Source organism: Thalassophryne amazonica, chromosome 11, assembly GCF_902500255.1.
Source record: "Thalassophryne amazonica chromosome 11, fThaAma1.1, whole genome shotgun sequence".
Taxonomy (NCBI): Eukaryota; Metazoa; Chordata; class Actinopteri; order Batrachoidiformes; family Batrachoididae; genus Thalassophryne; species Thalassophryne amazonica.
In genome coordinates, this window is record NC_047113.1 from 70919623 (window position 1) to 70944817 (window position 25195).

General features: G+C 41.6%; 1 protein-coding gene across 1 annotated transcript in view; it reads left to right on the forward strand.

Annotated features, from left to right (window-relative positions):
• Positions 1-25195, forward strand: part of si:dkey-237h12.3 (teneurin-3) — a 515809-nt gene that overhangs the window by 256140 nt on the left and 234474 nt on the right. The window contains 1 exon segment of the mRNA XM_034182118.1: positions 4163-4401. Within this exon segment, the coding sequence (XP_034038009.1) occupies positions 4163-4401 (239 nt within the window).

The window sequence follows — 25195 nt, forward strand, 5'->3', positions numbered from 1 at the left end:
GAACTCAGGCTGAGCGCCAGCTGGTCAAACTGATGCCGATGTCTCGCTGGACCAAGAACCATCATTTCAGTCTTATCAAAGTTTAAAAGTAGGACGTTACTAGACATCCAACTTCTCACTGATAGAAGACAGTCCTCCAGGGATTTTATGGGAGTGAGATTTCCCGCAGTTATCGGCATGTACAACTGAGTACCATCAGCATAACAATGAAAGGCAATCCCAAAACTCTGTAGTGGTGTCTGACTCCAATGCTCGCATAAGCTCATTCACAATTTTAGTGAGCGCTGTCTCTGTGGAGTGATATTTCCTAAAAGCAGACTGCAGCGGCTCAAAAAGATCATTCTCAGTGAGGTGGTCTATGAGCTACCGTGAAACCACCTTTTCTAAAATTTTGGAACAGAATGATAGATTTGATATCGGCCTGTAATTTTTCAATACACTAGGGTCAAGATTAGGTTTCTTAAGTAATGGTTTAATCACTGCTGATTTAAAACATTTCGGAACAGATCCAGAGGTTAATAACAGATTAATAATTTCCAGCACAGTCGGCCCAAGAGTGGGCCACAGGTCCTTAAACAATTTTGTTGGTATGGGATCAGATAAACAGGTTGTGCTTTTTGTAGACGCCACAGGTTTCGTCAGCATGCCCAATGAAATACTGTTAAATTCTGTCAATCTAGGTAACACCTCAATGGTAGCGCCCACCTCCATAGCAGGTTTCAATGGCTGAGCCGAGGCGTGCTGAGATATGCTCAGCCTAATATCTTCTATTTTCTTCTCAAAATAATCCAAGAAATCCTGTGCTGAAGAGGGAGAACGACTAACAGGTGGCTGCCCGTGAATAAGAAATGCATCCGTGTCAAACAAAAACTTTGAGTTATGTTTGTTTTTACTGATCAAATCAGAGTAATAGGTCTGCTTCGTGGCCAGTAGTGCATGCTTATAATCTAAAATAGCATCCCGCCAATAAGAGCAGAGAACAGATCAGTGCAGCGGAGGCAATTTGTACTACTTATCCAAGTGCCCCTGAGCAAGGAAACTAACCCTTAATTGCTCCAGGGAAGCAAGTTACTGGCTGACTGATAAAACAGTGTTAATCCAGGGCAGAAACACCTGGGGTGTGTAAAAATGAACTATGAATATGAAATAGCATTTACGCTCAGCAATCCTCAACTGATGTTATAAACCAGTTATACAATCTTTGTTTTAATTACCATTTTTAATAAAAAAACAGGTTGCAAGAAATTATCATCATTCCTGTTGATTATTTTTTTCTACTAGATGAATTCATAGTTTGGTTTGTAAAATCACACACACGCACACACGCATGCGCGCTAAATAAAACATTCATTCAGGTGTCCCCTACCTGAAAGTGATTTAGTTTCATTAATTTGTTTATTATGTTTTAATTCCCAGAAACAAGAGCAAATCTTCACATTTATAGTAATTTGTTGGAGTTTTTATGATAAATTACTAAATATGTTTCATTCTCTGCATTGGTTAATTGTGTTGGATTTGGATGAGTGAGTGAGTCCATCATAGCCAGTTTGTGTAAACCGTAAATCCGTACCTATAAATGCTATCATCTTGCAACTTGCCAAATTAAAACAACACACAATGAGGACAAATCATCTTGCATCTATTGAACTTTGGCACACCAGTTCAATTAAAACAGTAACTTTATTTTGTCTATATGCTGACAAAACATGTAGGCAAACATATGTTGGGGAGGTGATGGTCTAGTGATTAAGTGATGGGTTTGAGACCAGAGGCTCCTCAATTCAAACCCCCACCAGACCAGGAATTCACTAAGGACCTTTGGCAAGGTGCTTAATGCCACCCTTGCATGGCGGTGCCCTCACATTGGTGTGCAAGTGTATGTGTGTCTGTGAATGGGCACTTTGAACTTTTGACTTAGATGGAAAATTGCTATATAAATGCAAAGCATTTACTATCTATATAATATAATATGCCATACGTGCACCTGCTAGATGGGCGCTGGAAGCACTTGCTTTCATGCTGGCATCATTTAAGTTAGCGTTGGATGGTGGATAAATTATGCTGAGCTTTGATTGGTTTGTCTACCTCCTGAACTCTGTATATATCATGTGTTTGTTGCTTTGCCCAGCTAACAAGCTAGGAGCCATGGGGAGAAACATAATGCCCACTAAGGGGTAAATACTACATGACAGATGAAACAGTAGCTAGAACTGGGTGCTTGTGACTGAGGGGTTAAGATGGAACATGCGACTGGGGGATAACAACAAAGCTTGTAGTCTGAACTACAAATTAGTGACAAAGTCAAAACACTGCTACAGAATATTTTGATGCCTGTTTCAAACATTGTTCAGTGGGTCTGTACTGGAAAGAAAGGCATCGAGAGCTGTGCTGAATGGAACTTCAATATGCCAACAACTTATTTGAAAGACATTATTAAAAACTTTCTAGTTAAAACATAACTGAAGAATTGTACTGTTTTTGAATTTTATATTTTGAGGCTACGGTCAGTGTAGGGTTAGCATGTGTCCTAGCATGTACGTTGCTTGTTAAAACAATTGACAGTTATTTGGCAGTCACTAAAAGACTGGAGTGTTCAAATCATTTCTAACTCATTGTACAGCTGTACTCCAAATCCAATCCTGTTTAAGCATTTAAGACTTTAATTCCAAACCGTTATCCACAGACTGTCTGAAACACTAATTACAATGTTTTAGCCACAGAATAGTATAAATTGCATGACATATTCATGTTTTAAAATGGTAAGGTTTTTATTTTGCACCTTTCTTATTAGGAGTGGACAGAGGATTAGTAATTAAATCCTATATTTGTAGACTGGAAGGTCAGAGCGCAGATGGTCTGTCCAGTTTCTCAGGCTGTCCTCTGAAGCCTGGAGGCATTTGGGTATTAATCGCTTAAGTAGTGGTAAGAGTGGCAACAAAGCTTAATTCATTTACTTAAGAGCTTTTCACGTGGGGTTTAGAAGTTAATAGGACGATCACTCCATCGTGCATTTGATTAAACCCTGTTAATTACCCCAGGTATAATGGGCTATTAGCAAAGGCCCAGTTCTAAAAGGGCAAGCAGGAGATGATTGTTTTTATGAGGTCCTTTTTTGTTCACCTCTAATGTCCAGATTACACAGGATATAACATTATTATGCACTTCATCTTGCACAGTGTGGTATACACAGGAGTCAGAGTAATGAAGGGTTTGGTTAATGCTGGTCGGAGCACACGGGAATTTTGCAGTTTAGAAGTGCAGGAAGGAACAAATCGGGATCTATTGGTGCTTTTAGACCAAGTAGTTCTAGCAGAGGTGAGTCATGAAAGGCCAAGATGGTGCAGGGTGACTGGTTGTAAAGGAAACCTGCACCATCCTGGCCAAACTTGGTCAAATTTGGTAGGAATGTGCTTGGAAAGTCCCCGTGTCATCCTTTATAGCCCCTGAGGGGCAAAAGTGCTTATTCCAAGATTGTAAATGGGAAATTGGCTGCATTTATATTGCGCTTTTCCATCTGCTCAAAGCACTTTACACATCAGTGCCTCATATTCACCCCAATATGAGGGTGCTGCCATGCAGGGTGCCCACTACACACCGGGAGCAACTAGGGGATTAAGGATCTTGCCCGAGGGCCCTTAGTGATTTTCCGATCATGCTGGGATTTGAACCGAGGATCCTCTGGTCTCAAGCCCAGTGCTTTAACCACTTGATCATCACCTCCCCAGTCTGTCACACTCATTGTACAGAATACCATTGTGAAGCAGATTATGTCCTCAGCCAAGGCTGGTATCTGTTTATAGTTGCGTGGACTGGAACAATGTAGAAGAAGTGTCTTGTGTAGCTGGGAATCGAACCCACACATCAAACATATTGGTGGCCCAACTTTGTACCCCAGTGAACTATCTGCTACCTTGAAGTAAAAGCTTAAATAAAATAACAGCTCTGCTTAGACCTCAGTGTTAAGAATTTTGGTCAATCCCAGTTCTATGGGGTGCGAACACAAAAATGAATGTACTTCGTGCAATAGTTGTGAAAACTATTTGACAAAAAAGTACCTCCTGTGGAAAATGCCAAAACTATTCAGACAGAAAGCTGTTTTGAACGAATGTTGTCATCTTTTATGCTAATTAATATTTATTTTTCCTTGTACTTTTGCCCTCAGGCACTTTCTTTTTAAAACGGGCACTGGAACAACACCTTTCTTCGGCGCAGCGGCCCCCGGTTACACCATGGCAACAGGGACAGTTTATTCCACACCGGCTCGCCCTTTGCCCAGAAACACCTTGTCCAGAGGGGCTTTCAAGTTCAAGAAATCACCAAAACACTGCTCCTGGAAATGCACCGCTCTGATTGCTGTGGGTGTAGCTGTGGTGCTGTCCATCATTCTGTGCTACTGTATAGGTAAGGATTGGTTTCTAAAAACCTGTGCATATTCGTCATTGAGCCCATACCCAAATTTGGCCAAAGAGGTACCACCTATTGGTATCACAAAAATGTATGATAACATTCCCAGAATGGTGGCTGTGTTGTTAAGGGGTTAAAACAGCAAAAATGGTGACAAAGCCAGATTTCAGCTTGTACAGGGATCAAAAAATAAAGTTGCTCCAATATTTTGTAGAAGGAGTTGGAATTTATAGGTTAAGCTAAGAGCATTAACAAACAAAATATCTCTTACTGGTGTTGAATGCTTGTTCTCTAAAGTAATGGATAAACAAGGTCAAGATCTATTTGATTCTATGACTTGTTTCTATGTCACATGATAACTCGGCATAACAGTCAAAACTATTGAATTTTAAAATCACATTTGCTCAGCCATAATTTCCATTTCTTATTTTGTTTGTTTGTTTGTTTGTTTGTTTTTACTAAAATTGGAACAACTTTAAAATTTCATCCCATACAAATTTGAAATTGGCCTTCATCATCATTTTTGTGGTTTTTATCTCCTAACTCCATAACATTCCATCATAGATGGCCCATATTGTACCGTTTTGGAAGCCTTATGATCATACCGATAATGTCGTGTAGTTTTTTTCAACTTGTTTGGATTTTTTTTTTTTTGACCCTTCAACAAGCCTTCAACAAATGGAATAGCCCCCCATCAGCGCTTAATTAGAATAAGCAGATTTAGAGAATGGATGCATGTAATTCCTCACTGTTGTGGTCTGTGTTCACAATTTAAAAGTGGTCCAAACATGTTAAAAATACACTCATGGCCCCTTTATTTGGTACTCTTTACTAATACCGGGTTGGATCCCCTTTTGCCTTCAGACCTGCCTTAATTCTTCATAGCATAGATTAAACAATGTTTTGGAAACCTTCCTCAGAGATATTGGTCCCTGTTGACATCAAGCAGTCACCCAGTCAACCAGTCTGCTTATTCTCCTCTGACCTGTCACATCAACAAGGCATTTTTGTCCACACACCTACAGCTCACTAGATATCTTCTCTTTTTTGGACCAGTCTCTGTAAACCCTAGAGATGGCTGTGAAAATCCCAGTAAATCAGCAGTATCTGAAATATTCAGACCAGCCAGTCTGGCACCAACAACCAGTTGAACAGGTGTACCCAATAAAGTGGTTGGAGAGTGTATACCACATTATATTTCTAATCATAGGTATTCCAAAAAGGTATAATTTGGATTATCTGTGACTGAATATTATGGAGTTATGGGGTAAAAAAAAAAAACTGTAAAAATGGTTGCAAAGGCCTATTTCAATTTGTATAAGGGGGTCAAAATTTGACATTTTGGTGAAAAGTGATGCACACATGTGGCTTTGAAAAGGAGTAGTTTGTACTCTCTGTTATGATGAGTTAGCACGTTATGGAGAAACATATGTCATAGAGTCTAATGAAGGATTAAATGAAGACCAATACTGTGAGTCCAGACTTGGTCTACCTCACTATAGCTGTTAAACTGGGATGTTTATCATACCTTTTTGTGTCGGGTATGGTGTACTGATGCTTGATTGCAAGTGTTTAGTCACCTTCCGTAGCACCAAAAACTTGCTCTGCTTGTGGAGTGTATCTGGCACTTGATATTTTTAGGGCCCCTTCACACAGTGCGAAGTTTGGACGGTGTTTGGATGAAAACAGCAAAGCAGCATGAAACAGTTCGAAATGAGTGCACTAAACATCGCCACATGGCACCGCTTATGTAGAATAAATAAAAAAATAAAAACCAGCCAGTATGTGTGGAACCGCATCATGCTGCTTATGTGATATAAATAAAAAAATAAAACCAGCTTGTACGTGTGGAACCACATCGCACCGGTTATGTGGTATAAATAAAAAAATAACCAGCCGGTGGTGTGGAACCGCATCACGCCCCTTATGTGGTATAAATAAAAAATAAAAACCAGCTGGTACGTGTGGAAGCACATCGCACCGGTTATGTGGTATAAATAAAAAATAACAACCAGCTGGTACATATGGAATCACATCGCACCGGTTATGTGGTATGAATAAAAAATAAAAACCAGCTGGTACGTATGGAACCACATCGCACCGGTTATGTGGTATAAATAAAAAAATAACAACCAGCCAGTGGTGTGGAACCGCATCACGCCCCTTATGTGGTATAAATAAAAAATAAAAACCAGCTGGTACGTGTGGAACCACATCGCACCGGTTATATGGTATAAATAAAAAATAAAAACCAGCTGGTACATATGGAATCACATCGCACCGGTTATGTGGTATGAATAAAAAATAAAAACCAGCTGGTACGTGTGGAATCACATTGCGCCGCTTATGTGGTATAAATAAAAATAATTAAAAACAGCCGGTACCTGTGGAACCACATCGCGCCACTTATGTGGTATAAATAAAAAATAAAAACCAGCTGGTACGTGTGGAACCACATCGCACCGATTATATGGTATAAATAAAAACCAGCTGGTACATATGGAATCACATCGCACTGGTTATGTGGTATGAATAAAAAATAAAAACCAGCTGGTACATATGGAATCACATCGCACTGGTTATGTGGTATAAATAAAAAAAATTAAAAACAGCCGGTACCTGTGGAACCACATCGCGCCACTTATGTGGTATAAATAAAAAAATAACAACCAGCCGGTGGTGTGGAACCGCATCACGCCCCTTATGTGGTATAAATAAAAAAATAACCAGCCGGTATGTGTGGAACCACATCACGCTGCTTATGTGGTATAAATAAAAAAATAAAAAACAGCCGGTACTTGTGGAACCACATCACGCTGCTTATGTGGTATAAATAAAAAAATAAAAAACAGCCGGTACTTCTGGAACCACATCGCACCACTTATGTGGAATAATTAAAAAAAAAGAGAGAAAAACACATCACCCACTGAACGCGAACTTGTGCCTTTCAAGAGTTCTGGATCACCAGTCAGAGACTTTACCACTGAGCTACAGAGCTGTTCTGTGAAAGCTGCATGAATCTGCCTCATATCAGGAAGGACATGGAAATATTACAAAAAGATTAAAATCCCACACCATATAAAACACTGAATTTATCAAGCGAGCAATATAAATGTGATCCGTCTGTTCCTCTGGTGATGACCCATGGTCACAGACATACAGTCATGAAATGACATGAATGAGATGCAGTGTGCTCTGATCATGTCCACATCTACTGGTCAGGTGCATCCAGTCGGCTGCACGTGTGTTCTGCCCGACACACTTGTCTTGTGGACGGCGCACCACAGCACAGACACCGCGTCATGTGGAACAGAGCTCACATGGGTGACGTGACGTTCAGATCGCCTGCTGCGTGTTCTGATCTGACGGTCCGTTTCAACCTGAGGGGCTGTGTCCGCTCCGTGCGAGTGCTCACTTGCTGCAGCTTGTCGCCACCATGGCGGTATATGTTTTTATTTATTCCTACGTAAATACAGCAATCAGACACACGCACCTCACAGTGGACAGTTGTTAGTCCATGACTGTCCAAACACAGTAGGTGTTGTCCAGCTAGAATGTCCAGAATGGCAGATCACCACAGCTGCTTCAGTTGGAAGCCATACCTCCCGTGAGTGGAGCGCACACACCCACATGTCAGTGTGTGTGTTTACAAAGTCACACTCATGGGGAACTGAGACAAATTTCTCTGCCAGTACAACAGTGGTTGTCTGCAGTCTGCTGTCATACCAAGAGTGCGACTGGTCACACATTTTCTAAGTGCCATGCGAGCGGTGTTAGGTGTTTGTGCGTCACCTGGAATTTGGCCGGCACCTGCTGAGAGAGGGTGCGATGGGTTCGCACAGCGCACACTTTGTCTTTCAGGCGCTTGTGTGCGCAAATAGTTGTAGCAACAGGTGTATGAGGCGTTAGAGGCAGGAACGACTTTACACAGTTTGCACACGATTCCTGCATCATGCGCACTCAGTGTGCACTTCGTCCAAAGTTCGCACTGTCTGTGAAGGGGCCCTTAAGAAAGTGTTTCCAAGCCTACCTCATTTATCTTCCTGGCAAATGTTCTTTTTCTGCACCACTGAAAACGTCTCTTCCTCACACTTCAGGGCCATGCTCCTACTAACCTTTAACCTACAGCTGCCCATCACGCCTGCAGGCTGCACCAGTTTCATGGTTGGCATTTCCAAAGCTTCTTCTCTTTAAGGGGGATTTTACTTTTTATCTGTTGCAACATTCATTCTGGTCTGCTCAGAACGCTCAGTCTCCAGTCATGTCGGGAAATGGTTCAGGAGGTGAATATCTTATCTTTAGACAGCTCACGTTACCAGATAGTCTGTGTTGAACAGCCATCCATGAAGGGCTTTGATCAGAACTGCTCGGATTAAACAGGGTCGATCCAGACACGGAGAAATTTAGACTAAGATGAAATTGTAATCGACATTTGGCAAAAAGAAACAGCTTTCAGTTTAATTCTACTCTCAAAGTTTACCATTTTACCTATCAACTGAATTCACCTTAATGCTGTAAATGTGTGTCAACTGATTAGCTTGTAAAGATTAATCGTAGGGATAACATTTTGCAGAACACAAAGTGACATCAGACGCTCTTTATTCCATTAAATGATACAAATGAGTTAGAGAGAGTGAATGGCGTCAGCATACATCTTAATCTCAATGAAGTCTGACCTCTGTCAGGAGTATTTCTATTTCAGGAACTTTCCTTTTTATAGAAAATGCTCACGTCCTGAAATGAGTCAGTTGCGTCTGTCTGCCAAAGTGCCGTCAGATATGCAGACATGACTCTAATGTAGCTTCAGACAAGAAATTCCAGCCTGCCTTTGACATCTGCAGAGACCATATCTACAGGGGAGATGCAGAAAGGACACCCAGCCAGGAAAATATTGTTTTCATCACATGACCACTGAAAGAGAGCCACAAATAACAAATAGAAACTACAGTACCTGGACCTTGAAGAAAATTCCCCCGACTAATGAAATGCCATTGATCCGAACATTGAACCAACCTTTAAATTTTGGCTTTGACAATCGAATGCCACAAGAAATATACAAAGGTTCCATCAAGAATGAAATTTGCATTTTTTTTAACCTGTGTGCAGTCGTAGCACATACAGGGGTATTTATTTTGGCCCTCTGTGTCCGTCGGTCTGTCAATTTGTGAACAACCTGTGGTCACTATTAAATTTGAATATGAAATCACGTGCCGTATTTTCTGGAGTATAAGTCACATCTAGGGCCGGTATTGATAAGATTTCATTGATATTGTTACCATTATCGATTCCGTTTATCGATCCGATTCCTTATCGTTTCCCTTATCAATACCTCCTGTCAATTTTCTGTGTACTACAAGTACGCTTTACAGGTTTTCTATGTCAACAACATTTTATTGAGTCTTAAAGTAAATAAATATGAAATTGGTCACTGGAGCCTTGATCTCTGGACATAAATAAACTCTACATGGTGGATCCTTGATCTCTGGACATAAATAGAAATAAACAAAATCTTTTTTTTTTTTTGTCAAAAACATTTCCTTTCAGACATTAATGGCAGGAATGTTTTTCCATACATCTGAGCTGAACTCAGCTGGTCGCTGGAGTCTGCAGATCTGCAGCCATACAGTCTTGGGCTGCTGCACGTCAGCGCAGGACGTCTCATTTTAGTAGGAAAAAAACATTTTGATCGATTGCAGTTTGTTTGTATTACAACGTTTGGAAAGAGGTGTCATTTGATTTAAACGGCGATTTGCTTTGAAATTATTGACTCAGCAGAGAGCGGCGCAGTGTTTGGAGCAACGGAACTGAGGATGATTCTCGTTTCTTTCTTGCAACAAGACAGAAGTCCCAGTTAGTGACTTTAATCTGCACAAAATGACTCATGATTGACATATTTTAATAGCTTTGAGAGGGGTTAAGAAGCAGAGTTGCTGCTTCTGAAGAGGAGAGAAGCCAGGAACCAGTGAAGCAGCTGATTGAAGCACTGCTTCGTTAGTTCAAGGTTTAAAGCAGAGACGCGCTGCAGAAATGGTTGATTACAGACCTGCTGCAGGGTCTGTAATCAATGTAGAGAAATGATTTTCCAGACAAAGACCTTCAAAAACAATGGCCGTTCTGAAGGACCGATAAGGGAATTAAGAAAAAAGGCTATTGATATCGGTAGATTGAATCGTTTCTTAACGATACCCAAAAAGAACTGGTTCTCGATACCCAACACTATTCGCATCTCTCACAAAATGCATTATGAAGACAAAAAAATGTGTATCAATAGCACTAGAGTAAAAGTTTAACAGCACACAGGAACTCAGTGTAGCACATGTGCACACCACAGTCTGTGTAGTTACTTAACATAAAGACTGTTAATTTCAAAAATAAGCAAAATGGACAAATAAATGCGAGTTGGGAAGTTATTTGTTGCAGTTTGGATGAAAGAAGTAATCAGATGGACACGGATTGCTGGTTCATTGCATTGGACACACTACAATAACAAGGTGAGTCTATTACATTTTTTTAAAATCAGCTCGTTAATTTAGAAATTTTGTGCATTGCTGTAGCGTATTTTTATTATTTGCCCTACTGACGTTTCAAATCCCGCAAAACCTTGAAGAGGTTGCTGTGCTGCGAGATCTCAGTAACATTGAGACCTACATTGAGACGCTCTGATCGGGCTGCACTTTAACCGCTGCACACGGACAACACCATGAACATCGCAACATAAAACTATTTTTATATTGTGCCTAAAACTCTCATGAATATATTCTCTGGGTTTATAGACGTTGTTACTGCGTGTGTTTTATGTACACATGCGAGAATCACATGCTGTCTCTCCGTTATTTTCAGTGGGAGCTGGTGTGAGCTACGCTCGCTTCCTGATCATGTCGTTCTGGAGGAAAGTGAAGATTGCTCTTTAACGTCTTGATTATTGTTCTTTACAACACTGTTTGTCCTCTTTGTTCCAGACTGTGACGCCCCGCCGTCCTGTAGCGGGGCGGGCCCATAATCAGGGACACCTGGGCCCGGTGTCCCTGTCTCTTATTTAAGTGGGCCCAACTAATTAATTTTGTTTCTCTCCCTCTCTCTTTCTAGGACGTCTCGCTGCGCCGACCGGTAACAGAGCGCCTTTTTGCACAGCTGCACATCTTTGTGTGTATTATTTCCCACTGTAATGCCATAGTGTTTAGCTATCTGCAATAAATGCTTCTTTTGACAATTTTCCAAAAAACTTTCAGAAGGAGTAGAGAAAAAATGCGAAACAGAAGCCATGGTTACAAAAAAGTAATTTGAACTGAAATGAATACAAACCGCCAATCTCGCATCCCCGAGGCTGAGGGCCAGCGCGTCCCTCGGAGTCCCCCGCCCTGAACTACTTAACCCAAATCTACCTGCTTAACCTAGTCTTCTTGCGGTCTCATATGGTGGGTAATTATGCGCTAAAACCCGATGGGTCTGAGCAGCAAGCTGACAACCCCCAGAACACCACGGACGCGCTCCCAAGCCGAAGCTTGTAGCCACGTTCACCGCTGCCCTCACAAAACAAAAGCAGGCAAATCTCCTTATGAGAAAAGCCACTAAAGCCTAACGAAGGACTCCGAAACACCATGCAGCACGAGACAGCACTTACCTTCACCTCGGATCAAAAAAAAAACACACAATTTGGCTTCAAACCTCTCGCGTGTCCCCACAAACAAACAAATGAACGCGCAATCAGCAGGTGCGCACCAGATTCTAATCATGTAATCAGCGCGTGGCAAAGCCCCAACACAAAAAACAGGCCTAAAAATAAACTTTAACCAAATAAATTTACAAAAACTAAACGCGCTGACTACAAAAATTAAATTTAAAGGACGAGCCCCCACTCTTGTCACGTGCCGTGGCTCAGAGGACAGTGACAAGGAGAAGACACAAACGAGAGGATTAGAAAAATAGAAGTATTTATTTACAATAGTTTAAGTCAATAAATTAAAAGGTGCAAAGATGTGCAGCTGTGCAAAAAGGCGCTCTGTTACCGGTTGGCGCAGCGAGACGTCCTAGAAAGAGAGAGGGAGAGAAACAAAATGAATTAGTTGGGCCCACTTAAGTCACAGACAGGGACACCGGGCCCAGGTGCCCCTGATTATGGGCCTGCCCCGCTACAGGACGGCGGGGCCGTCACACAGACTAATATATATAATATGTCTGAAATTCAGTTTGCGTTTATTAAATTCCAGGCAGATTAAACGTAACAGACACAGATTATTTGTTATAATTGTTTTAGCAAGTTTTCAGGGTATCATGCAGCAGTCTCTTATTAACGTGACGAAAAGCATTAAAAAAATTACATTTTTATAGCATAATATGAATTTACTACTGTCATCATGTAGATTCTCTATATGTTGTTGACTGCAGCAACTCTCTGGCATGCAAGGGATTATGGGATACGTTTGATTTGTGGGAAAGCCCTATATAAATAGCTGTTGTTGTTATTAATGAACAAGTGATTTTTCAGTATGTCAGTTGCAGCAGAGTGTAAGTTGCAGGACCTAAACGAGTATAATAAAAAAGTGATTTATACTCCAGAAAATAACCAGTATCACCTTTCTATTTGTAACATAACCTTTGCGCATGATGATCTTTATATGTCAAACTCAAGATTATAACTGTTTATCTCAACTAATTTAGAGATTAAACATAGTGGAAAGGTTAGTCAAGGAAAAAGTGGTTCAATTTTGGACAGTATTGATTGAAATGTCAAAGCCACACAGAACTATATTATGGTAACACTGAATCACAAAGAGGGCAGCATGTTGGATGAGTGGTTAGCACTGTTGCCTTACAGCGAGAAGGTCATGGGTTTGATTCCCACTTGTGGCCTTTCTGTGTGGAGTTTGCGTGCTCTCCCTGTGATTGTGTGGGTTCCCTCCGCGTGCTAGAGATACAAAAACACCCAGTTTAGGTGGGTTGGAAACTTTAAAATTGTGCGTACAGGTGTGAATGTGTACCCAAGGTGTACCCTGCCTCGCGCTCTATGACTGCTGGGATAGGCTTCAGCCCCCTGCGACCCTTAATTCGACTAAGCAGTTGAAGATAGTTTAGGGGAGGTGATGGTCTAGTGGTTAAAGGCTTGAGACCAGAGGATCCTTGGTTCAAATCCCAGCCTGACCGGAAAATCACTAGGGCACGTTAATCTCCTAGCTGCTCCCGGTGTGTAGTGGGTGCCTTGTATGGCAGCACCATGACATCGGGGTGAATGTGAGGCATTATTTGTAAAGCGCTTTGTGCGTCTGATGCAGATGGAAAAGCGCTATATAAATGCAGTCCATTTACCAGATGAGTGAGTGAATCACAAAGAATTAATTTCCATGATGGTGCAGGTGTTGCACTCTTACTGCCACTTTCTGTTTCCATAACTGCTGTGCTATGAGACTACCAGGCGAAAAAAGGAAATTGTGCCCTTTAGTAGGAGGGAAGTATGAGGCATGATGTAAGAGCTGTTAGCAGGGACTCTCAGCAACCTTTGTGGTCATGTAACACAAATGGCCTTTTCCTGGCTTGGTCTCCATCACGAGTCTTCACCTCTGTACGCGCTGCAAGAATGACTTCTAACACTCAGGAATACATTTCAGATTTTTTTCCCCTTTAGAAGTAGCACTCGTTTTTTAAAGTACAAGGGATTATTATAGTGTCATGTGAGGTATTATGTGGTGGCTCATGAACAACACGTCTGAAACTTGCAGCACCAAACAACAGTGACACTGCTTTTATGCCACAGCATTGGTTCTGTGAACCAATTTCACAGAGATATAAAACATGGCTTTGACGTCTTCCAAATTCATACCTTTGACTCCCCTGTGTTTGCCAAAATATTGTTTTAAGTCTGCATGTTTTTGAACTATCACTTTAGAGCAGGTGTGCCCACGTTTGGTCCTCGAGATCTACCTTCCTGACACTCTTAGTTGTCTCCCTGTTCCAACACACCTGAATCCACTGAAAGACTCATTAGCAGACTTTTAATGAGCCTTTTATTGGATTCAGGTGTGTTGGAACAGGGAGACAGCTAAGAGTGACAGGAAGGTAGATCCAGAGGACCAAACTTGGGCACCCCTGCTTTAGAGGTAGCTAAGAGGGGTAGGAGTTGGACTACCAATATGTAGACCTGAGTTGGATTGCTGGTGTGCGCTTCATGCTACCTGTGTCCATCCTTGAACAAGACACTTCTTCTGTATTGTCTCAGTCCACTCAGATGTAAATGGGCACCAGCCTTGATGATGGAGGTACCAATGGGCCCCAGGGCTTATTTCGGACTACTAGATTCAACTTCAGGGTAGCGACTATTCCAGCACAGTAGGAACCGTTGAGTGACATGAGCGTATGTTCTACGAGGTTTGTCCTTGTGGTGCAAATGTCATCACAAAAAATGACCTGACCTGAAAAGGCCTTGCGGGTTTCCCTTGCATCCAATCCTCTCAGCAGGTGTTATACTGATGAGCTCCTCCTTTCAACTTAAAGTCATAATCATCTGTGAAGTTCCCTTCTAAGCAATGAAGTCCTGCACCACACTGGCCTTTCATGGCATACTCTTGCCCATCCCTGTCCCAGGCCTACTTGAACTTAAGGCATCAAGCAATCTGGATTTGTTTCTTCCTGCTCTTCAAAACTGTAAAATTCCTGTGAGCTCTGACCAAGGTTAACCGAACCTTTCATGACAGTACCTGTCTGTGTCCTTGGACAAGACCTTTCATCTGCATTGTCCCAGTCCACCCAGCTGTCATTGGGTACCAGCCTTAGCTGGAAAGTAACCGGTGAGCCATACCTGTCATCTGCTTCACATTCCATCATCTCGGAATAAGCACCAGGCTGAAGGCCTCTATAGGACTTGCTACAGCTTCCAGCCAGGACCAGGTGCTTGTTTCAGGTTATATTAGTTCTTTGGCATGATCTCCTTTGGTAGAAAAAGTGAAAACCCAGCTCACATAACCTCAAAGTTGCAGTTTTTTCCTGTTAAAACAAAGGTAGGGAGGTTCAAAAACTCAGTGCAGATGGAAATGTCAAAAACAAAACACGTTTAGGAACAGAGCAAAGGAAACGGTGTCAAACACTTTAAAGGAGACCGTGGTTCACGAAGCCTTTTGTGGAGCAGAAGCAAAGGCTTTTGTCACTCGGTCAGGAAATACTTTTATCCTGGTCAGGAAAATAAACTGATGTTCCCCCTTTGGGCATCATTTACCTAGAGAAGGCATTTTTTTTACTGCATGTGTCAAAGCTGACTTCTTGCTAACCTTTAGAATCTTGACCACAGCAATAAAACTGTTACAGATTCATCTCTACTTATGATGTCCTTTGTCATCCAAACCCTTAATCTTACGCTGCGCTTGTTCCCAGAGCGGATATATAAGTTTTCATCCAGCTTGGCGACAGAGGAAATGTGACACTGTTGTATCAAGAGAAATACAGCGTTGTTGGGAAGATTCTATAGCTGGTGTTTTATTGTTGAACAGAGAAGACAGCGCCGCCTTCAAGGAGAGCTCATAAACGTGCTACATAAATATTAATATTCCATTTATTGACTTAACTGCTTTGTTCATGAGTTAGCATCATAAAATTTGGTGATACAGATGCACTTTTTTTTTTTTTTTGCATCTGTGTGTACAAATCACTTGCTATTTTTATTTCTGCTTCCACTTGTGATGGGTCCGTTGAGTTTACACTGTGAAAAATGGGCCGAAAGAGTCATTTGTTCAACTGCTGTCACTAACAGTTCTAACAGATTGGATTAATTTACAATGTTTTCATCCCGACAATCACAACGTGTTTAATTGTAGACCTGTCGGATGGTGGGGAATTGTGTTTCTGGCCTAATTCCAGAGTCTGTGTCTGGTGCATCAGCTCTTTTTTAGTGTGTGTGTAAGTTAAACAGATGCAGCCCTCTGCCACTTGCCTTAGGTGACTGAGATTTTTTTTTGCCACTTTCTCTTCTGTCTTTCATTTGCTGCCAAAGCCAGTATTGCCAGGTGCAATGGCTCAGATAGCTACAATGTGCACTCACCATTTAATACTTGTCCACTTTCAATTTACATGATTCTGAAAGGAAAACAAACAAAAGACACTGAATTTACACCTGCATCCATGTAAGTCCGGCAGGGTCTGAAACTGACACCAAATAACGCGATTCATTTAGATTTTAAATTGGGGAAACTGGACTTTCAGTTGGTGGAATGGCTTGTCCACTAGGAGAGGGGCAATGGATGAAATCCCAGTTACTCTTGTGGCACTGAAGTGCCCTCAACCCAAAATTTCTGTTGGCATTAGAAAAGGGTTTATTTGTAATTTATACATGTTGTTGTTGTTGTTGTTGGCAGTTTCCTCGCTTGCGAGGATAGTGGGAAGGCCTTTTTTTTTTTTTAGTTTATTTTCTACAAGCCCTCTGGTGGCTGAAAAGTCCGATGCGGGATGCACAAGACCTGTTACACTTGGGGCAAATGAACACTTGAGTAGGCTGGCCTCAAGTGTGACCTGCCCAACGAAGCTGTTGTTTGAGTATAATAGATTCCATGCTGGGCAATTTGGCTCTGGTAAGGATGTCCTCATTTGAGACGCAGTCCTGCCACTTGATCCTGAAGATGTTTCGGAGACAACGCTGATGAAAGCGTTCCAGTAATCTGATCTGCTGGCGATACAGAACCCAGGTTTTTTATACATACATGAAGTTAAATTGGTCTTTGCATTGAACCCATCCTCATTTATTGTTGGGGGCAGTGGCATTCATGTTCCCGAGTCCTCAGACTTTGAGATTTAGAGATGCCTGGGAAAGAATTATGGAGTCACAAGGTTGCTGGATAGAGGTGTTTGGCAATGGCGATGTCCTTGTAGGATAACTGAGGTCCAAGTCTTTCAGGTCTTGGTGCATCCTGTCTTACTGTATGGTTGTGAGACTTGGTCGCTACCCAGTGACCTAAGGTGAAGACTGGATGACTTTAGTACCAGGTCTCTTTGGAGGGTTCTTGGGTACCACTGGAATGACTTTGTATGCAATGAGTTCTTAGAGAGACTTACATGAGGACTATCTCTTGAATTGTGTATATTTTGGCCATGTAGTGTGTTTCTCTGTGCATGATCCAGTGCATAGGTGCCTGAGTAATGAGGACCCAAGTGGTTGGAGAAGGCCACGGGGATGCCCACGCTTCACCTGGCTGCAGCAGAAAAATGATTACTTTCAACAGATAGTGATGGACCAGTTGTCTGCCTTGGTGGTTGTTATTTACGACCAAAGGAGGTGTCATGGATGTCATGGATGCAGTGAATGATGACACCAGTATATGCTCACAGAGGTAATTTAATTTATAGTTAGACACACAATCTCAATCACTAGGAGCAGTGGCCAACCAGTCTGGTACCCAGGAACCAACTACACATGTAGAGACCCAAACAAGCACGGAAGTGAATGAGTATGTCTTTCTTGGTGATGGGAGGAGACCTGAGGTCCCAGCGCAAACTTTAACAGGCACGGGGAGAACATGCAAACTCCATGCAGATAGGGGCTGGACAGTGCTGGAATTGAACTCCAGACCATCTCGCTGTGAGGTAAGAATGTCAACCGCCATTCCACTGTGCTGCTACAATCATAATGTTACATGGAGAGCTGGTAGCTCTGTGGGAAAGTAATAGGACTACCAATATGGAGACCTGGGTTTGATTCCCAGTTTGTGCCTTAAGCTACCCATCTGAGTCCTTGGAGAAGACCACCTGTATTGTTCCAGTCCACCACACTGTCCACGAGCGCTTTCTCAAACGCGAGTCTCACCATTAAACACACCGGATCATAAGAGATGCATTGATGTAGCTGATAACCACCACTCTATTCAGTGCTTGCTAGCTCATTAGCTTAATTGGCATGCATTTCAGAATCTCATCTATGCTCTACTATGCTTCAAATGCATGCAGCTTTTTTTGACCAGTGCCAGTTTTGGGTTTCAGTCCAGTCCAAAGCTGCTTGAAAGTCTGCCTAATTGCTCTCAACATTTCCTGTTAGCTTTAGCCTCTGCAGTGGCTTCCCACCATCTACTATGTTTACTTCACTCCTGTAGCTTCCATACAAAATACAATATTACACATTTAGCTTTAATGACACCTAGTGGTCAGGATTAAAAGACTTTAATCGTTGCATCTGTCTTTCATTGAATACTATTAAAATCTATCACTACTTGGAATTCAGAGCGATCCAAATAATTCTGTTTATTCAGATTTTAAAAAAAAATTGATAATAAAAAAAACCCAAGTAGCATGTTGGATTGCGGGTACCCCCCCCCCCCCCGTTAATATGCTTGTGCCCCAGTCCTGATCTGAAACTTGTATTTTCCCAGAATCTAAGTAATTACAAGTCTTGGTGCAGGACTTTGTATCAGATCTCCATCTGTATGAAATGATGGATTGGGATTGGTGGGGGTGGGGGGTGGAGGGCTTGATTAGGGCTTCTGTAATATAGGCTCACAAAACTTGAAATGTACATGAAATGTGGGTGTTTCACAGAAGCGTGCGCACGCGCACACACACACACACACACGTGCGTGCATGCACACAGAGTTGCTGCACTGTGATAACCCTGTTCCCGGAATTTTGTGATCACAACACCACATCTGTCATTCCAAACGTGTTATCGGTGTTCCGATGGAAATATTGAAGTACAGACAGGCAGACTTTTTCAAAATTCGTGCTGCTTTATGCTTGTGGAACTGCAGCGAGTGTAGCAGCTTTATGCACAGGGGAATTGAAGCAATCAATGGCGATGACAGCATCTTGTGAATGTGCAGGTGTGTGTGTTTGTGTGTGTGTGTCAGAGGGTGAAGTGTTATGTTGAGAGTGGCACAGACTGATGCTCATCCCTCACTCCAGTTGCTTTGGAAACAACAACAGAGGAAAAAAAAAGACTTGCACAAACTTGGAAAAGTTGGAAAAATGGCAGAAAAAATCCATGACTGGCCAAGTTAAGTACTTAGTGATTATAGAATTTCATAAGTAAAAAAAAAAAAATGACATGACATGACTGGATCAAAATCTTAAGTTTCAGGTACACCTGTTCCCAACATGATACTTGAAACACTTGAAAAAGGAATGTTTGGAATTTCAGACCACTGGTTGAGATAAATGCTTTGTATCGGATACATGTGAGGGTTTAAATCCCTTGAGGATTGTGGATGCACTAGGTATAAAAATGACACTGACTGTCCCACAGCAGCAGCTCCTGAAATTCAAATGAAGCAAACCTGCTGAGGCGAGATTTTGTAGTTCCACATCTGCAAACTGACTTGGGTGGAAAGACTTCAGTCATTTTTACATAGGGTAGCTTATCAGGACTAAATCCAGGTTTGATGCAATGATTAGACCCATCTCATAGATATGAAAACACTTTAAATCAAACGCAAATAATTGTTGACAGTTTCCACACTGTACATGTTTGTTTGACTCTCTTTATCATAGTATAATTTTAGAGAAATGCTTCCTAGTTTCTTTGGCACATTTCTGTCAATCGTGGCACAGTTGGCCATAAAGGGTTTGTTTTGGCAAAGATCCACAGCAACTGGCATTGAATATTAAAATGCTGGAGTGTTTCAAATGGGAAATGGACTGCATTTATATAGCACTTTTTACATCTGCATCAGATGCTTTACAGTAATGCCTCACATTCACCCCAATGTGAAGGTGTTGCCATACACACTACTCATTACACACTGGGAGCAACTAGGGGATTAAGGACCTTGCCCAAGGGTCCTTAGTGATTTTACAGTCAGGGTGGGATTTGAACTGAGTATCTTCTGGTCTCAAGCCCAACGCCTTAACCATCACCTCCATCACCTCCCTTCCACTAGACCCACCTCCCCTTTCAATCCCCTTTCCACCAAATGTGGTGGAAATTTAAATTTTTCACTCTGATTGCCATGAAACATGTTGCACACATATGGAGCAGGGCTCTGGAGGTAAATTTGTCAAAGGTCAATCACTAGGGCTAAGGTCATGTCTCACTCTAAAATCCTGTGACATTAATACACATTTCCACAATATCCACAAAATCTGGGAGTACTCGATAAGAAGCTGTACAAAATATTAGGAATGCAGTTGAAACTGTTCAGGGCATGGTGTATTTTCCAGAAATGTGGAGGATATGATTGAACGCTGGATATGTTCATAATATATGCACCAAGGACATGATCATATCAGGACATAGTAAGAACTAAATAAGAATGTAGTGACAAGTACATTGACATATTAACAACATTAAACCTAGTAGGACTTCCTTCCTGTCGGAAATTACAGGGCATTTTTTTGTTGTTTCACACTCAGCAGTGGTTCTTGGCAGGAGTGTGGTTTTCATTTTATTTTTGGTAAAATAATTCATTGTATCTACACAAAAGATTAATTCTGGCCTAAGGTGCCTGAGCCCAGTGAAGCTGACTCCCCACCCAGATAAAAAATTCCAAGCAAACAGGCTGAGTGGTTAGTGCTTTGTTTCTGCTGCTGTGGTTTTTGAGATACTAAAGAATATTTTTTTAGGTCAAACAGAGGTCATTACCCCCCCCCCCCCCCAGCTCGCTCCAAAATTAACTAGACTAGTTGTTGGGAAAGTGTAGGGACACGGACCCACAACAGGGGGCGTAAATGAACGGACAATGGAAAGTCAAAAGTATAACAATTTAATGTTGTGGAATGTGCACAACGGAATACAGACAAATGCAGATTTGGAACAAAGTCAATGATACAAAGGTGACGTGTGGGCAGGCTCGAGGATAGAAGACGCCTGTCCAGAGAAGAGCCGGGTCCCACACGATTTCCACTGCCAACGGATCTGGAGCACACCGGAGCCGCCAAGTCTTGAGTCCCCAGGTGGCCACCGTCTCCAGCTGTCAGATCTGGTATTGCTGGCAGGAAGCAAAGACAGTTTATGGTGGGTGTGTGCACACCCAGTAAAACAATCAGCAAAACAGTTCAGTTCCTTTTTGAGGGAACACCTCCACCTCCAAAACAGGAACACAGTAAATGCAGAGCCTGAATCAACTACTTATCAAAGTTTGGAGTGAGGAGTGAAGACAGTCACTCTTCCACCATCCACAAACCCAGCCTCCAGCTGCAAGTAGGGAAACAGGTACACCTGCAAACAGTTCAGACATAATCACATGCATTCGGCACAACAACGGCTGAGAGTATTACCTTGAAGATAAGACGATTTCTCGGCAGGGAGGTGGAGTTGCTGCCCGGCTTTTATGAGATGTGGTGGTTGATGAATGATGAGTGACAGCTGTCACTTCAAGCTGCCCCTGGGAGGCGGCTGCGCCCTCTCGTGCCTGAGGCCCGCCATTCAGGCAGGGCGCCCTCTGGTGGTGGGCCAGCAGTACCTCCTCTTCAGCGGCCCACACAACACTAGTCTACTTTTTTAGTGCTTCATTTGTGTTGATTTAAATTTTTTGTTTGTGCTGCTATAGTTTCTGAGATATTACAAGTTTTATTTACAGAGGATCACATATCTTGACCCGAATTGATTACGTCTGTGGTCTGCAACGATTATAGCGTCTTAATGTATGTACATGTATAATTAATGTAATAACATCTGAGGGTGTTCAACATGTGTTGCTGGAAAATGTCTTTTTGAAATGACTTTGTGCCTTTGTGTGTAAATTGTTTTAATAGAAGTTCAGTGAAAAAATGTAAAATATATTTTTATGTTAATAAATGACTTAGTTTTTTAATGAACTGTGCTTTATCTTTAGGTTGTCAGTCACATTTCTTTCATCATAACACATTAAATGCAATTGCTTGAAGGTTTATTTAGGAGCATGAAGTGCTTTTTTTTTTACTTTATTAAAAAATTAACAGTATTATGAACATTCTATATCCGCCATTAAAGAATAAATAAAGAACAAGTATTCTGAAACAAACAAATTCAAGGACCAATTTTACACAATTTTACTATCTCATTGGTATTTTTACAACCCTCGGATAAATCTGATTTCAAGACACAGTAAATGGTTTTGTAAAATACAGAGTTTTTAGTTAAAATACAGAGTTAGCACATGATACAGCTAACAAAATTGAACAGGTCATACTTTCATTTGCAAATGCCCAAAAGACTGAAGTAAGTGTGTGTAGCTTGCTGGAGACTGATATGCTTGTGTCTCCAGGCAGATTATAAGGCCCAGAATGAATCTTTTGTGTGGATACAATTAATTATTTTACCAAAAATAAAATCAAAACCACGCCCCTGCCATGAGCCACTGCTGGGTTTGAAACAACAAAAAAGCCCTGTTATTTCCAACGGTATTGAACGCAGCAGCGATGCACTCGCCTGCTCGCGCTGTGCGTGTGCCCGCTGTCTTCACACAAAAACAAAACTTATAATATCTCAGAAACTATAGCAGCACAAATGAAACTTTTAACGGCACTAAAAAAGCACTAAAAAAGTAGACCAGTTTGGCTCACTTTGGAGCAAGCTGGGGGGGGATGATGACGTTATCTCGCAAAAATAAAACTCTTAATATCTCAGAAACTAAAGCAGCATAAATTAAAACTTTAACGATACAAATCAGCACAAATGAAGCACTAGCCACTCAGTGTGTTTGCTTGGATTTTTTGTGTGGGTGGGGGGTTAACTTCACTGAACTCTTTGTGAAATTGCCGGTTGCTCTCCATGGTTCTGAAATTTAGGGAGAAAAAAAAATCCCACTTCTCCTTACGCTCCATATGCACACACTCGTGGAAAATATTTGAGTATGTGTTCTAGAGACAGGCACACTGAGGCAAGCTGTTTTTCTGACTGTAGCTTCTTGTTGCAGAAAGAATGAAAATGCGTAGATTGTGTGCTATTCTTCAAAACAGGACAGATGCAGTGGAAATGTGGTACACACGTGCGACATGACTGTTCATAATAAGAAAGAATCGCATGTGGTATGCATGTGAGAAAAATTTAGTGGGACAAAGTATGGACTTGAAATCTGCACATTTTTCCATTTTGACCACGTCCCTGCTGCATTCATCAAAGTTTCCAGGACACGCTGCATTCTTTATGGTCTTTGTCTGATTGTGATGAGGCTCTACGTTTGTTGATCAGCTCCTACTGAGTTTCCCTTTTACTGACTTCTTCCAAACTTTGTATATCAGTAAAGGTTGACCTCAAAAATTGCCCTGAAAGAATTCATTTCAGCAAAAGTCAAGGTCAAGTAATTTGATTATTCTGAAGGATTTGGACCAAATTTGGAAAATGCTTTGGTGGATTCCATAACTGCCATAGTAACATCAGCCACAGCTCAATATTTTGGGCGTGAAATATCCTGTCATACTGTCCTCATGTCCATGGAGAGTTTTGCCTCAGAATTACAAAATAGTAGACGCCATAAGGCGAGGCAGTTTGTCTGTTTGTTTTGACAGATATCATGAATATATTAAAACTGGCTTCATTAAGCATGAATAAGTTTGTGATCTGCAGCTTTGTAAATTTTGTAAATGTGCTTCCCAGACCTTTTTTTTTTTTTTTTAAAAAGATGAAACTAATTCACCGTGACCTTCTGTCAAGAAAATTAAACTTTGCAGAAATGAAGAAAAACATCTTTGTGTATTTGTCTGCACCTGACAGTCGATTAACATTTGTTCTTATCAAATTATTTGGCAAGGTGAGCACTTTGTAATTTAATGCGAGCAACGTGGATAATAATGCGGGAGACGATAGATGAATAGGAGGAGACAGTGAGCTGCTTTGGATGTGGTGTGGGTGGTAGTGTGTGTGTGTGTGTGTGGGGGGGGTTTCTTGGTTGATGGCGTCATCTTGTTTTTCCATTTGAGAGTGTTGGAGACTCGATCCCTGAAAACAGACACGTTTCAGGTGTGCTCATAGCGCTGCGGCTTACTTGGAGGAATCCCCTGAGGAAGATTCTGGAGACATGTGCAGGCAGCTTCCTGCATAAAACAATGTTTATCTCAATCATTTTGAGGCTGTTGAGCTCCAAGTTATTGCTGGCACACGGTAACTCCAGATGGGCCGCCTCTCTCTGGTCTCGTTACTCTTAGCGACGATGGCCATCAGGATGTTGTCATCCCATGTTTAAACTGGAACACAGTGACACTTTTGATGTTTTCCCCCCGTTTGATTATTGTAATATTATTTATTCTACCTGTAGAGTTTTGTATTGCCGTTTTTGCCCCAAAACAACACCACAGGTCTTCCGGAGAAGTTTGGAGAACCTGTGGTGTGATACGCACATGTTCCTGTGTGCTGAAGACCACATGAGTGTTAGAACTCACAATACAACCCCCCAAAAACACGCACACTGTGAACTTACAAATCCATCCAGCCATTCACTGGTGGCTCAGGTGTTCCACAGGGCTCGTTTCGACATCGAAGATTACAAGCTAGGTTGTAGAGGCTATGAGTCAAATTGCCTTTGGTCTGTAAATATTAATTGAATTGGCCACAGCTGCTGGAATAACTAATGCAAATTATAAATTGAGGGCTGTTCACCGCAAAGCAATTTGTTGACAGTTAAGTGGGGATTGGCACATGGAGAGGGGAGAGTTGGGACCAGCATCCTGTTGTGGCTGTTGATGAGAGCTGAGTGCGGTGCACCTTTGCTGTTGTGCTTAAATGTTAACAATATTGATTGTACCATGTTTATGAAAATTTCTGCTTTGGTCACCTTAAAAAATATTTCAGAGCCTATGTACTCTACAAATATATTGAAACTGAAATTCAAAAGCACTTTTCATGTTTATACCCACGTTCAGTATGATTTGTTTATTTATGTGTGTCTTTCTGTCTATATACAAACACAAAACTAAC